The sequence below is a fragment of the Thamnophis sirtalis genome, unplaced genomic scaffold (assembly GCF_051295495.1).
Source record: "Thamnophis sirtalis isolate CommonGarterSnake01/CBP01778 unplaced genomic scaffold, rThaSir2_p1.2 scaffold_13, whole genome shotgun sequence".
Taxonomy (NCBI): Eukaryota; Metazoa; Chordata; class Lepidosauria; order Squamata; family Natricidae; genus Thamnophis; species Thamnophis sirtalis.
Window position 1 is genome coordinate 2810914 of NW_028261393.1, and position 14950 is coordinate 2825863.

The 14950-nt window shown below is 46.8% G+C and overlaps 1 protein-coding gene across 1 annotated transcript in view; it reads right to left on the bottom strand.

Moving 5' to 3' along the window:
• Positions 1-14950, bottom strand: part of RYR1 (ryanodine receptor 1) — a 159537-nt gene that overhangs the window by 80055 nt on the left and 64532 nt on the right. Inside the window, 14 exon segments of the mRNA XM_087727948.1 lie at positions 293-383; positions 1545-1765; positions 2318-2487; positions 3607-3727; positions 4295-4406; positions 5835-5916; positions 5919-6020; positions 7344-7479; positions 8018-8112; positions 9835-9967; positions 11272-11386; positions 11896-12169; positions 12397-12546; positions 13661-13772. Coding sequence (XP_087584074.1) covers positions 293-383; positions 1545-1765; positions 2318-2487; positions 3607-3727; positions 4295-4406; positions 5835-5916; positions 5919-6020; positions 7344-7479; positions 8018-8112; positions 9835-9967; positions 11272-11386; positions 11896-12169; positions 12397-12546; positions 13661-13772 — 1914 coding nt within the window.

Sequence of the window (14950 nt, forward strand, 5' to 3'; positions counted from 1 at the left end):
TTGGCTTTTTTGGCAGCTGCTGCCCACGGCTGGCTCCTATTTAAGTGGTTGTCCACTAGGACTCCAAGATCCCTCTCACAGTTACTACTATTGAGCAAGGTACCACCTCTACTGTACCCATTGCATTCCTAAATGTAGAACCTGACTTTTTTCACCCTTGAATTTCATTTTGTTAGATAGTGCCCAATGTTCAGGTTTGTCAAAATCCTTCTGCATCTTAAGCCCGTCTTCTGGAGTGTTAGGATTTGCTAAATCCTAAACCTTACATGGTTAAATGGCAACGGTTTCTTACCTTGAGAGGCATTTTGGCAAATTCATTGAGGATGGGCACATCAAATACCAGCCGGCGGAGGAGATGCTGCAGCATGGAAGGCCTTATAAACCTTTGGAGGACAAGCAGGGCAGTGAGTAAGCAGAGCCAAAAAGATATTTTACAAAAGAATGATGAGTTTGTCTTTCTGGCTGGCAATTCAGTTGCCTCCAGATGCTGCTACTATAGGACTAAATGGAAGGATTTCATGTTACTTATTTTCCATAACTTCTTGTGCTTCTAAGATTTCCCCTTTAAAAAAAAATCCTTATTGGTGAAGGACGGAAAAATGGAATAGGTTCCTAATTCCTTTTAAGTAGGACCAGGGGGGTGGGTTGCTAATCTCGTTCCAACCGGTTCGGTTGGAACGGGGCCGCCGGCGTCCTCGTGCACGCGTGCAGTTCACGCATGTGTCTTAGTGCCTGCGCGATGCTCCAGCTGCTCGCAGAGACTCGCGCAGGCGCTGTATGTGCCATCCAGCTGCTCGCGGAGAATCACGCAGGCGCTGTATGTGCCATGCACCTGCGTGGAAGCGCAGAAGCCTTCAAAGACCAGTAAAAGCGATAAACTAGTAATGTATGTATATGTTCAAAGAATAAGACATAGGTGAAAAACAGTTTGGAAAATATAACGAGGGAAAGGGAATATAAAATGGTAAATATAAAGTTATATTCGGGTTTTCTGGAATCCCATCCCGAAAATACACCAAACGGAAGAGGAAAATAAGTAACTACAACAGTAGAAGAGGCAAGGAAGAGAAGAAGAGGAGAGGAGAAGAGAAGAAAAGAGAGGGAAAGAAGAAAGAGGAAAGGAGAGGAAGATTGGGAGGGATAGGAAGAGGAGGAGAGAGGGTATGAAGGGGAAAGGGAAGAGAGGAGTAGGGGAGAGGAAGGAAAGGGAAAGGAGAGGAGGGAGGGATGGAGAGAGGGAGAAAAGGAAAGGAAAGTAGGGAGGTAGTAAAATAAAATACGTGTATCGGGATGGTAAGCAAAGCAAATCCCGATTATATATCTTAATTTTTTATATGGAAAAATGAATATTTAAATATAATAAGAATAATAACTATGAGAATATATACCTGTATATGTAGGTATGAGATTAAAAATAAAAAAAAACTTTAAAAAATGGAATTCAAGGGAAGTTGGGTTGTGCCTACGCAATGATTCTAGGCAGATTCCTCTTTTAACGCCGCCCTCGGCTTCTACCACTCCTCCTCCTCCATTCTTCTCCTTACTTGCACAGCGCCATGAGGCACTCTTCAATGACGTCACGCTGCGCCTTGGTGAGGGAGCGGCCCCGAGACAGCCGGTAGATGGTGTGCAACATGGAGTCCACCATGATAGCCCGGTGTTCAGTGCCGGCAAAGAGAGGGGCGCATTTGGTGATGAGTGGTAGCACAGCCAGGCAGAGGTAGCGGTTCATGGCCAAAGCCATCTCCGTGGTGCTAAAGGACGCCTGTGGGAAGGAGAAGCCACAAGAGTCATTTGGTTGAGAGAGACAGGATGTCAAGGCATGACCAAGGGGTTCCACCACAAATGCCCGAACGACAAAACCGCGCCTGACAAAACCGCGCCGACAAAACCGCGCCGACAAATTAGCGCTGAAGCGCGCCGATAATAGCGCACCAACAGAAGCGCGCTGTAACATAACCCTAAACCTAACCCTAAACCTAACCCTAAACCTTACCTTAACTTAAATCGCGCTTCTGTCGGCGCGCTGTTGTCGGCGCGCTTTTGACATCGCGGTTTTAGCGCCGCGGTCTCGTCGGCACGCTTTTGACGTTCGCGCTTTTGTCGGGTCACGTGACCAAGGTACATCACCCACCATTTTCAGAGCTGCCAGGTGAAAACCCAGGAATAACAAAGAGCAATTCAACCAAAGTTCAGTTGTTGTTTTTTTTAACTTCCTTGCATCCAACAGGCAGAATCTTGCCAGACTAAACCCTAGGTGTACAGGTTGAATGTTGTGATGATGATGATGATGCCATCCTGTCCCAGAGCTACTTACTGTGTCCAAGGAGGCCGCAGCTCTCATGTCAGGCAGAAAACCTACTTCCAGGACATGGAGGAGGAAGTCTTGGTTCTCGATGCCGTACACACGGTCCAGGAACAACACCATGGGTGCCTTGTGGTCAGGCACGAAGCTGGCGGACATCTTGGGTTCAATGACACTGCCATCTAGGGCGGGAAGGGCAGATTATAAATTAAGAGGAGATAGAGGTGAGGTTAGCGGTTTTAGAGAGGAGGGAAAGACAAGACTTCCCAAGGAGTGAGGGTCAAATGGTATCAAGCACAAAAACGTAGGAGAAGAGCAGGCAGAGTTAGGGGAGCGGAGTTAAGTGTGCCATTAGCTTAGAGTCATGACATGGCCACAAAAAAGTCAAACGACTCTTGAATTCCGTTGACCCCTATCTAGTGCCAATTTACTATTGAATTTTAGTTGACTAGGTCCTTGTGTATAGGCTTGAGCAATAAATCTTGCGAGCTGCCACTCAACGTACGGTCCTGATCCTTTGTGCCTGATGTGAATCCAGTCAACTAAAGTCCAATACTCAATTGGCACCAGATATGGGTCAGTGGAATTCAAGAGGGGTTTGGACTTGGAGCGCTTGTGAGAATGTGATGATTCTAAGGGGTGACACACTGAGTTTAGTCTCCCCCCAGCTCCGCCCGCTCTTTTCCTACCCAAGCGGGATAGGCTGAAACAGATATTTCATTGCTGATTGTCTACATTACAGGAATCTTCCCAGGCTGCCTGCCTTCCCTTGGGGAACGGCAGAGATAGAGCTAAGAGTTTGACTGTTGATGTTTCATTCCCCTAACACAGGGGTCGGCAACCTTAAAACACTCAAAGAGCCACTTGGACCTGTTTACCACAGAAAAGAAAACACCGGGAGCCACAAAAACCTTCCCACACCTGACTATTTCCTGAGCACCCGCAAAACTAGCATATGTATTTGAATTAAAGGTTCTGTTTTCTTCTAAAACTTTTTTCTTAGATTGATCCATGGTTGGCCTACTGGGGGTCGAAAAGCTCAATAAATCACGTGCTGGCAGGGGTCACACATTGACACATATTTTGAGCGACAGGGAGCCGCAGCAGAGGGATGAAAGAGCCACATGCGGCTCCAAGCCACATGCGGCTCCAGAGCCACGGATTGCTGAGCCCTGCCCTAACAGATTCTCTGCTGGAATCTCTCCTTACTCAAATGGGCAGTCAATACCAAGATGAAGTAAGTCTAGGAGCAGGAAGTAGCACCTCCTAGGGAAAGTTTGCCGCCCAAAGGGCCACCGTACCTTTGCCAAACGAAGGGATCTGCAGCGGGAGGCTGATGACTCCAACAAGGTCTTCGATGGGCACTAAGGAACGCAAGATGGCTCTGATCCGGAGGGCTTCCCCCTTCCCAGCTTGGATGAGCTGCTCAGAGGAAGCGAGACAGGGTAAGTCTTTGGTAGGCAGTCCAAGCAAGGCCCAGCTTGGTGGGGCAAAAGAAAACTAAAGAAGAGAAGGCCGTATTCTAAAGACATGGAACCAGTGTGAGGTGAGATGTTGCCCATGGCCAAATCCTGCAAATGCTTTACAGGTAGTCCTTGACTTAGGTTTACCGACAAAAGGGCGCCCGACAAAAGCGCGCCCGACTAAACCGCCGTGACAAAACCGCGAGTTCTAAACCACGCCAACAAATAAGCGCCAATAAGCGCTGTTGTTGGCACGTTGATGACGTCGCGGTTTTGTCACCGCGGTTTTGTCGGCGTGGTTTGTCGTGCGCGCATTTGTCGGCCACGCTTGACTTATAACAACTCCAATAAATATTTGTAGCTCAGGGTTGAAATGAGGGTTCCTCGGTGCTGTCTGACTTGGTAGTTTTCTTGCAGACGTTTCATTACCCAGCTAGGTAACGTCATTGGTGCTAGAAGGGAGTGGGTTAGACTTCCTTCTGCCCCCCAAGGGGCAGGGCAGCGAAGGGAAGGGGAAGAACCTTACGTGCATCTCGGGGGCGCAGCGTCCCAGCAAATCAATGAGGGCAGCGTAGAAGGACATGATGGCGTTGCCCAAATGGACTCTGTACTCCTCGTGGGCTTCTTCTCCCCCAAATCTGGGGAGCGAGAGTGAAAAAGAGGAGGGGGAGAGAGAGAAGCATTATTTATGAGAGGGTGGCCATTCTGGAAGTGGTCAGAGGATTAAAAGGAAGGTCCCACCTCCACTCCGTTGTGTATTCCTCCCCATCTTCATTAATTCTGTTACTATTTTAAAATATTGCTTAATCACACTGTAAACACTCTAGAGTCCCATGACAGCAAAATGATCAACAATAAAATGAATAAACCGGCAAATGCCACCTCTGGCTGGCCCCAGAGTGGGGTGGGAATGGGGATTTTGCAGCATCCTTTCCGTGGAGTGGGGAAGGAATGGAGATTTTGTAGTATCCTTCCTCTGGAGTGGAGAGGGAATGGGATTTTGCAGTATCCTTCCCCAGGAGTGAGGAGGGAATGGGGATTTTGCAGTATCCTTCCCCAGGAGTGAGGAGGGAATGGGGATTTTGCAGTATCCTTCCTCTGGAGTGGAGAGGGAATGGGGATTTTGCAGCATCCTTCCCCAGGAGTGAAGAGGGAATGGGGATTTTGCAGCATCCTTCCCGTGGATGGGGAGGGAATGGGGATTTGCAGTATCCTTTCCCAGGAGTGGAGAGGGAATGGGGATTCTGCAGTATCCTTCCCCAGGAGTGGGGAGGGAATGGGGATTTTGCAGTATCCTTTCCCAGGAGTGGAGAGGGAATGGGGATTCTGCAGTATCCTTCCCCAGGAGTGGAGAGGGAATGGGGATTCTGCAGTATCCTTCCCCAGGAGTGGAGAGGGAATGGGGATTTTGCAGTATCCTTTCCCAGGAGTGGAGAGGGGAATGGGGATTCTGCAGTATCCTTTCCCAGGAGTGGAGAGGGAATGGGGGATTTTGCAGTATCCTTCCCCTGAAGTGGAGAGGGAATGGGGATTTTGCAGTATCCTTCCCCTGGAGTGGATAGCGAATGGGGATTTTGTAAGATCCTTCCCCTGGAGTGAAGAGGGAATGGGAATTTTGCAGTATCCTTCCCCTGCCACGCCCACCAAGCCACACCACGCCCACCAAGCCACGCCTACAGAACTGGTAGTAAAAAAAAATTGCATTTCACCCCTGCAGCAAACAATGTCTCCAGTCCAAATGACATGGGGGTCGCAAGAGGCATAGATGAATAAAAAAAGTTAGTGTAAATAAAAAAAAACAGAACTGCAACTATACTCCCAGTCACACTAGCGAAAGACGGAGTATAGCTCATCAGGACCTATTCACATCCTATAATTGCAAAAAATACTTTACGGTGTCTCAATTTTTAAAAACTTATCAAGTCAGAAAGAGGTGAGGAGAACAGAAAACAAGGAGGAAGTTGGCCAAACCAAACCAGAATTGTATTTGGTCAAACAAGAGAAGACCTTGCAAATTATACCAGAGATTTCTCCTCCCACTCCCTTCCAGCAAGCCCTTCACGCACAATTCCCTCCGGCGATCTTTCTTGACGGTCGGCCCATCCCGGGCAGGATCCTGAGAGATCTGGATGGCTTCTTCTATGGCGCCAGCAAGCCGTTGCCCCCTTCCCCACGCAGGGCCGGGCCAAAGCACTCAGGACGACGGATCAACAGGCGCACCACCACATTGGCGTTCTCCTCCACGCTCTCACCTATGGAAGGAGATGGACCTCAGGGAGATCGACGGGACCAACCGATTACCCCGGGAACCCAGAAGAGCAACATGGAGGTGGCAACGTTGGGGCGAGGCTATTGGAAGGACCCTATTCCATCAACCTGGTCCACCAGGATGGAAAGGCAGGTTGTGTTATGGGTAACGTTGATGAGGGGTCGTCATCTGGTGGGACAAGAAAAAGGGCTTTCTTGGGGGTGGCCTCCTCCTTTGTAGAACATCAGAAGAGCCAAAGTGGCGCAGTGGTTAAGAGTGCAGTACTGCAGGCTAGCTACTTCAGCTGACTGCAATTCGGCAGTTCGAATCTCCCCAGGCTCAAGGTTGACTCAGCCTTCCGTTCCTCCGAGGTGGGTCAAATGAGGACCCGGATTGTTGGGGGACAAGAGGCCGACTCTGCAAACCGCCTAGAGAGGGCTGGAAAGCACTGTGAAGCGGCATATAAGTCCAAATGCTATTAGTATTGCTATCATCCCTCCCTAGGTATGGTTGGCCAACACCCTACTGCTTTTCCAAGGGGCCCTAAAAATGGACTTTTGTCAGCAGGCCTGGGGACTCTGAATGGAGATGAACCCCATTGAGAGGCTGCTTTGATTGTATTGATGCTGCCATTGAGGTAGGGTGGTGGGTTTAATGGATTTTATTATGTGATGGGTTTTCAAATATTTTGTTAAAATGTTGTCACTTAAGGATGAATTGGGTGGCTATACAAATTAATTGGTTGGTTGGTTGGTTGGTTGGTTGGTTGGTTGGTTGGTTGGTTGGTTGGTTGGTTGGATGAATGGATCGTTGGATGGATGAATGGATGGATGAATTGATGGATGGATGAATGGATGGATGAATTGTTGGATGGATGAATTGTTGGATGGATGAATGGATGGATGGATCATTGGTTGGATGAATGGATGGATGGATCATTGGATGGATGAATGGATGGATGAATTGTTGGATCGATGAATGGATGGATGGATTGTTGGATCGATGAATTGTTGGATGGATCATTGGTTGGATGAATGGATGAATTGTTGGATGGATGGATCGTTGGATGGATGAATGGATGGATGAATTGTTGGATGGATGAATGGATGGATGAATTGTTGGATGGATGAATGGATGGATGAATTGTTGGATGGATGGATGGATGATTGGATGGATGGACAGATGGACTACAACTTAGCTTCCATGTACTCTGGAAGAGTGAGTTGCAGAATCGGATGCATCCTTCTTTAGTGACTCCAACCTTCTTATGGATAGAAGACATGCCCTACCTGTCTCAGTACGTGACCACTTTGGCCACCCAACTCACCATTGACGAAGACGGTGAAGCGCAGGAAATCCAGGTAACGCTCGCCTCCGCAAGGGTTCCAACCAATGTCAGGATATCCCTTGGAGAGCAACATGGGACAGCTTTGGAGGCCCGTGCCAGCAAGGTAGGTCACCACCTATGGAGGCGAGGAGGGGGAAAAAAAATCTCAAGATTTCCACTGGGCTCCACGGATCTCCTATCGAAGCAAATCCATCAAAGTGAGCAGAACGGATTGAAGGAACCTCTTCATAACTGATCACAACGGAAGGGCCCGTCCTCGTAATATCCTGACCATAATCAGAGACTGAATGAAGGTAGAAAGGATGTTCCAATAAGCCGTTGCCAAGATAGAACTATGAGGTCCTGCGTGCTCTCTGAGCTCAGCAGTTTCCTTGCAAACGTTTCGTGACCCAGCTGGGCAACGTCATCAAGGGAGCGGGCTTTGTGAAGAGAGGAGGACGACTGCGGGGTCCTTGGTGCTCTCTGAGTTTGGTGATTTTCTTGCAGACATTTCATTACCAAACTATGTAACATCATGAGTCTGAGGTGTCTCCACTGGGATTCCTGTCCTGAGCAGGGGGCCTCAAGGCCACCTTCTCCCTCTAGGATATGAGTGGGATATTCTTTGCCACCCTTCCCTGCATGTTGGCATCCTCTTAATTAGGCAATGCTACCTTTTCCAGATCTTGCTCCTGCAAAGCCAGGGCCAGCTCATTGTTATCGATGACTGAAGCTGCAGCCACATCCAAGGGGGTGGATCCTCGCATGCCTGGAAGAGAAGGAAGGGAGGGAGGAAAGAAGGGAGGGAGGGAGTTAGAGAGATGGATGGATGGATGGATAAGGAAGGGAGGGAGGGAGGGAGGAATAGATGGTAGATGGCAGATGGTGGAGGAAGGAAGGATAGATGGTAGATGGCAGATGGTGGAGGAAGGAAGGAAGGAAGGAAGGAAGGAAGGAAGGAAGGAAGGAAGGAAGGAAGGAAGGAAGGATAGATGGTAGATGGTGGAGAAAGGAAGGATAGATGGTAGATGGCAGATGGTGGAGGAAGGAAGGAAGGAAGGAAGGAAGGAAGGAAGGAAGGAAGGAAGGAAGGATAGATGGTAGATGGTAGAGGAAGGAAGGAAGGAAGGATAGATGGTAGATGGCAGATGGTGGAGGAAGGAAGGAAGGAAAGGAAGGAAGGATAGATGGCAGAGGAAGGAAGGAAGGAAGGAAGGAAGGATAGATGGTAGATGGCAGATGGTGGAGGAAGGAAGGAAGGAAGGAAGGAAGGAAGGAAAGAACGAAGGAAAGGAAGGAAGGAAGGATAGATGGCAGAGGAAGGAAGGAAGGAAAGAAGGAAGGAAGGAAGGAATAGATGGTAGTTGGCAGATGGTGGAGAAAGGAAGGAAGGAAGGAAGGAAGGAAGGAAGGAAGGAAGGAAGGAAGGATAGATGGTAGATGGTGGAGAGAAGGAAGGATAGATGGTAGATGGCAGATGGTGGAGGAAGGAAGGAAGGAGGGAAGGAAGGAAGGAAGGAAGGAAGGAAGGAAGGAAGGAAGGAAGGAAGGAAGGAAGGATAGATGGTAGATGGTAGAGGAGGAAGGAAGGAAGGATAGATGGTAGATGGCAGAGGTGGAGGAAGGAAGGAAGGAAAGGAAGGGAAGGATAGATGGCAGAGGAAGGAAGGAAGGAAGGAAGGAAGGAAGGAAGGGAAGGGATAGATGGTAGATGGCAGATGGTGGAGGAAGGAAGGAAGGAAGGAAGGAAAGAACGAAGGAAAGGAAGGAAGGAAGGATAGATGGCAGGGAAGGAAGGAAGGAAAGAAGGAAGGAAGGAAGGATAGATGGTAGTTGGAAGAAATGGTGGAGAAAGGAAGGAAGGAAGGAAGGAAGGAAGGAAAGAAGGAAGGAAGGAAGGAATAGATGGTAGATGGCAGATGGTGGAGAAAAGGAAGGAAGGATAGATGGTAGTTGGCAGATGGTGGAGGAAAGGAAGGAAGGAAGGAAGGAAGGAAGGAAGGAAGGAAGGAAGGAAAGAAGGAAAGGATAGATGGTAGATGGCAGAGGAAGGAAGGAAGGAAGGAAGGAAGGAAGGAAAGAAAGAAAGAAAGATAAGATGGTAGATTGCAGATGGCAGAGGAAAGAAGGAAGGAATAGATGGGTAGATGATGGATGGAGGAGGGAGGAAGGGAAGGAAGGGAGGTCCATCAGTGAACTTTGCAGTGCTCCAGCCGTTGGAACAACTTGGCAATGCCACCTGAGAACAGGGCATTAAGATCACACCATTCTCCCCTGAATCAAACTTCAAACAAATTTCAAAACCCTAAATTTCAAACTATGTGGGAAAAGTTTGGGTTTACATCACGAGGCCCAAAACCGGTTCACAACATTAACCGCCGTCTTTTTGCCCTCTCTAGCAAGAGTCAATATCCTTCATAGGGTAGCGATCACCCCTGGTGTTGACGGTCTCCATTGTAACCCCGGCCGTTTCCAGAGCAAAGCAACTCACCCAGCCCGATCCCGCTATTCTGCAGCAGGTAGCTGAGATGGTCAAACATGGAGCGTTGGTTCTGGCGACTGATGCGGCAGAAGTAGCACAAGAACCGGCAACAGTTGGTCACCATTTTAGGGAAGCGGATCTCCTGTTGAGGGGACGAGAGGGAGTTTCCTTGTCGGATTGTTGGCGTTGCGCCTGTACCCTCAAAATATTTCCCACTAGCTACATACTACTAAAGCTCTCGCTGTCATGAACTTTGCACCTGGTTGAAATGGTGCGTCGTAGAGCAAGAATTTTCGAACCAAGGTATCTCTAACTTGCGGAAAATATCCAAAATCCAAGACCCCCGACCTCCCCGTGGGGATGAAATTTGGGGACGCTGTGGCTATTTCAAGGCTAGTGGCTGCTTCTGCGTGCGATCTCCATTTTCAATGTTCTGTGACAATTTCCCAGGCAGTCTAGCAATCCCTTGCTCCCACTTAACTGCTTGTATGGGAAGGGGAAGGGGAAATTTCCAATGTTCCCTGGCAGATTCCCACAAGTAAATGCAATGGAGAAGCCAGAAGTTGCTCCCGCTCCATCACCTGCCATTGGTCTTTCTCTGCTTACGAATAGCTCCGGAAAAAAATGACCCAAAGGGACACACGTTTGTCTAGTTTTAGCTTAAAATCGGGTTCCACCACAAAACCGCGGTAGACGAAAGCGCGCTCGTCGAAAGCGCATACGTGACGTCATCACAGCGCGACGAAAACAGCACGCTGTGAGCGGTAAACTTAAAATTAACGCGTAAATCTAAACCTAACCCCCCCAAACCTAACCCTAAACCTAACCCTAAGCCTAACCCTTAACCTAACGCTAAACCTAACGCTAACCCTTAACCTAACCCTAACCCTAACCCTTAACCTAACCCTAACCCTAAACCTAACCCTTACCTTTATGTGAATCGGCTTGCTGTAAAAGCGCTTTTTAAAGCGCCCTTTTTTATCCGCGGTCGTACTTGTCGCGCTGCTGCTGCTGTCAGGTACGCGCTTTAATCGGGCGCGCTTTAGTGGAGCACGGTTTTGACGGGTCACGTAAAATCGTACCAAATCAAAAGATTTTTAAGGAAAGGGTAGACAACCCAGCAAGGAGAACACTCTGTCTAAAATATCCTCCTTGAAGCTCAGGAGATATTTTCTTTTCCATTATTTTTTTTTTAAAAAAAATTAAAAATGTTGAAAAATGTGGCCCCGAAATTAACGATTGGAATAGAGAGCTACAAGGGACCTTGGAGGTCTTCTAGTCCAACCCCCTGCTCAAGTAGAACCTATACCATTTCAGATAAATGGTTTCCAGTCTGTACTTAAAAACCTCCAGTGATGAATCATGCAGACCGCACCTCAGTTTCCAAGAATGGGGATCCTATGGGGGAACGAGAGCATTGACTAGCCAAAAGAAAAGGTCCCTTACCTTTGAGTCCCCTCCTCCCAGAACGTTCACCATCACCTCCATGACAGTCTCATGCATTCCCAGGGCCCTCATCAAGTTGGGGTGCTGGTAGAAGACTTTGTTGTTCATTATATTGCTAGACAAGAAAAACAGGGAGAAGCCACAGTTGGACTTCAGAGCAGACGGAGGAGGTTAGGATGGGAAAGGAAGAACTGAACTCCTCAACCCAACAGGTACATCTTCTTTTAATGATCCCCATGATCCCTCTTTTAGGGAGGGAAATGGTGCATCTTATACTCCAAAAAATACGGTATATAGTTCTAATAGCAGTTAGACTTATATACCGCTTCATAGGGCTTTCAGCCCTCTCTAAGCGGTTTACAGAGTCAGCATATCGCCCCCACAGTCTGGGTTCTCATTTCACCCACCTCGGAAGGATGGAAGGCTGAGTCAACCTTGAGCCGGTGAGATTAGAACCGCCGAACTGCAGATAACAGTCAGCTGAAGTGGCCTGCAGTACTGCACCCTAACCACTGCGCCACCTATAGTTCTAAGTTAGAGGACCTAACAATGGAGCCTATAAAGCAGCATCACAGTGAAAGGTATCTACCAATTCAAGAAGCCGCAGTAGATAAAAGCGCATACCCAATGCTCTGGATCATCAGGTTCTCCTCCTCGAGTCCCATCTGAACGATGAGCAGTGAGCGGATCTGCCCCAGGCACTCCAGGAGACTCATGGTATCCTCCACCGAGTTGGCATTGATGGTATAAGCCTTGGGCATAGCACGGATAAGCTCACCGAGGCCGTCGTACTGCCGATGGAGAAGGCTGAACATCAAGCGGACTAGCTCTGGGTTCTGGACGAAAGACTCTTGGGCCCAATGGACCATTGTGTGGGAGATCAGCTCTTGCAACGTGCCTACAGAGTGGGGAGACCTGGATGAGACCCTATGGCATCTTCTTCAGAACTTCTTCAACTGGTCTTCATGACTGTTAATGCTCTCCTATTAGAACTTTGACCACACCAAGTTTAGGCTCTTAAGAACTGGATCTCACAATGCTTGGAAGGGCCTAGGTTCCCTCAAAAACGGAATTATGGGTTGGCTACATCACTCTCTTCCCCCTCCACCACTTGGGGATACCTACTGGGCTTCGGTTCCTCTTCCGGGGGCTGCTCATCTTGGTCGTCTTCCTTTTTCTTGCGAAGGTTCACCACCTTCTCCACCAAATTCATCAACCGCCGGTGAAAGGAAGTCTCTTCCTCTTCCTGTTCCTCCTCCCCCTCGCTTTGGATTCCTGCAGAGAAAAGATGGTGAGCTGCTGAATGCAACTACTGATAACATGGGACACTGGAGTCAGGATGAAACAAAGTCCTACTCTGTCTGAATGCCCAGGAAAAGGTATTAAACTAGGGTGACTGAGATCATTGTGGAAACTAAGATAAAAACTGCAGTAAAGGGGCTTGTGTAGCATTGATTCTATATTGGGATATCCAGCCTTGGCTACTTTAAGACCTGTGGACTTCAACTCCCAGAAGTCCAACCTTAAGCACTTTAAGACCCATGGACTTCAACTCCCAGAATTCCACCTTTAATCACTTTAAGACCCATGGACTTCAACTCCCAGAATTCTACCTTTAATCACTTTAAGACCCATGGACTTCAACTCCCAGAATTTCAACTTTAATCACTTTAAGACCCATGGACTTCAACTCCCAGAATTCTACCTTTAATCACTTTAAGACCCATGGACTTCAACTCCCAGAATTTCAACCACTTTAAGACCCATGGACTTCAACTCCCAGAATTTCAATCACTTTAAGACTGTGGACTTCAACTCCCAGAATTCCAACCACTTTAAGACCCATGGACTTCAACTCCCAGAATTCCACCTTTAATCACTTTAAGACCTATGGACTTCAACTCCCAGAATTTCAACTTTAATCACTTTAAGACCCATGGACTTCAACTCCCAGAATTTCAATCACTTTAAGACTGTGGACTTCAACTCCCAGAATTCCAACCACTTTAAGACCCATGGACTTCAACTCCCAGAATTCCACCTTTAATCACTTTAAGACCCATGGACTTCAACTCCCAGAATTCCAACCACTTTAAGACCCATGGACTTCAACTCCCAGAATTCCAACCACTTTAAGACTGTGGACTTCAACTCCCAGAATTCCCCAGCCAGCCAAGCTGTCTGGGGGATTCTGGGAGTTGAAGTCCACAAGTGAACATTGCCAAGATTGTAGAGACACGCCTGTTCTTATGTCAGATGCATGGATACACTTTTCTGAATGAGCTCGTTCCCAATTTCCCTCTGGTTCGAAGTGGTCCAGAACTCCAGAATTGTGCCCCAAACTCTGCTTTGAGTTGATAAGTGCCCCTAAAAGCTTCCAGGCTCTTACCACAATGGGCTAGCAGGTCGTTATGAAATTCCAACAATTCATCTCGGATCTCTTCAGGTACTGGGCAATCCTCAAGATCGGCACCGTTCTTAAAATGTAGCAGCATGTTGATCTGTTTTACAAGAAGAACATTCTGGTTTCGAAGATGCCAATTCCGTATTCTCGGGAGCTGCCTTAGGAGACACCTTGAGGCTTCAGCTTTGTACCAAACACAGCAACTGTGGCATTCCCACAGGATCCCACTACTAGAGGAGTTGCATGGACTATGGGTTTACGGTTGCTAAGTGAATCACGTGGTCATTAAGCCAGTCCAGCGTCCACCCAGACTTCACTTGTCTGGCTGGGAAGGCCACAAATGGTGATCATGTGACCCTGGGACACTGCAACTGTCTGTCATAAGTACATGCCAGTCGCCAAGAGCCCAAATTTTGATCAACTGACCATGGGGGATGCTGCAATGGTCATATGTGCATGAAGTGGTCGTAAGTCGTATTTTTCCGTGCCATTATTACATTGAACTAAATGAATGATTGTAAGTCAAGTACTAGCTTATATGGGAGTTGGGCAGCCTATAAGCATCTAACTCTAAACCTAACTCTAAGTCCAAATTTAACTCTAAATCTTAAATGTAAAACTAACTCTATAACTAAAATCTAAATCTTAAATCTAGATCTAAGTGTATCTAAATGTAAATATCTCTAAATGTAAATGTAAATCTAATCTTAAATCTAAATACAAACCTAAATGTAAATCTAACTATATCTAAATCTAAATAACTCTAACTCTGAATCTCTCTAAATCTTAAATGTAAATCTAACTCTATAACTAAAATCTAAATCTTAAATCTAAATCTAAGTGTATCTAAATGTAAATATCTCTAAATGTAAATGTAAATCTAATCTTAAATCTAAATGCAAACCTAAATGTAAATCTAACTATATCTAAATCTAAATAACTCTAAATCTAACTCTAAATCTTAAATGTAAATCTAACTTTATAACTAAAAACTAAAATCTAAATTTTAAATCTAAGTGTATCTAAATGTAAAAATCTCTAAATGTAAATCTAAATCTAATCTTAAACTTAAATGTAAATCTAAATGTAAACCTAATTATATTTAAATCTAACTCTAAATCTAAATTTAAATCTAACTCTGAATCTTAAAATCTAAATGTAAATCCAACTCTGAATCTAAATCTTAAATCAATGCAAATTTAACTATATCTAACTCTAACTCTAAACCTAACTCTAAATCTAAACCCTAAACTCTAAACCCAAATCCTAAATCTA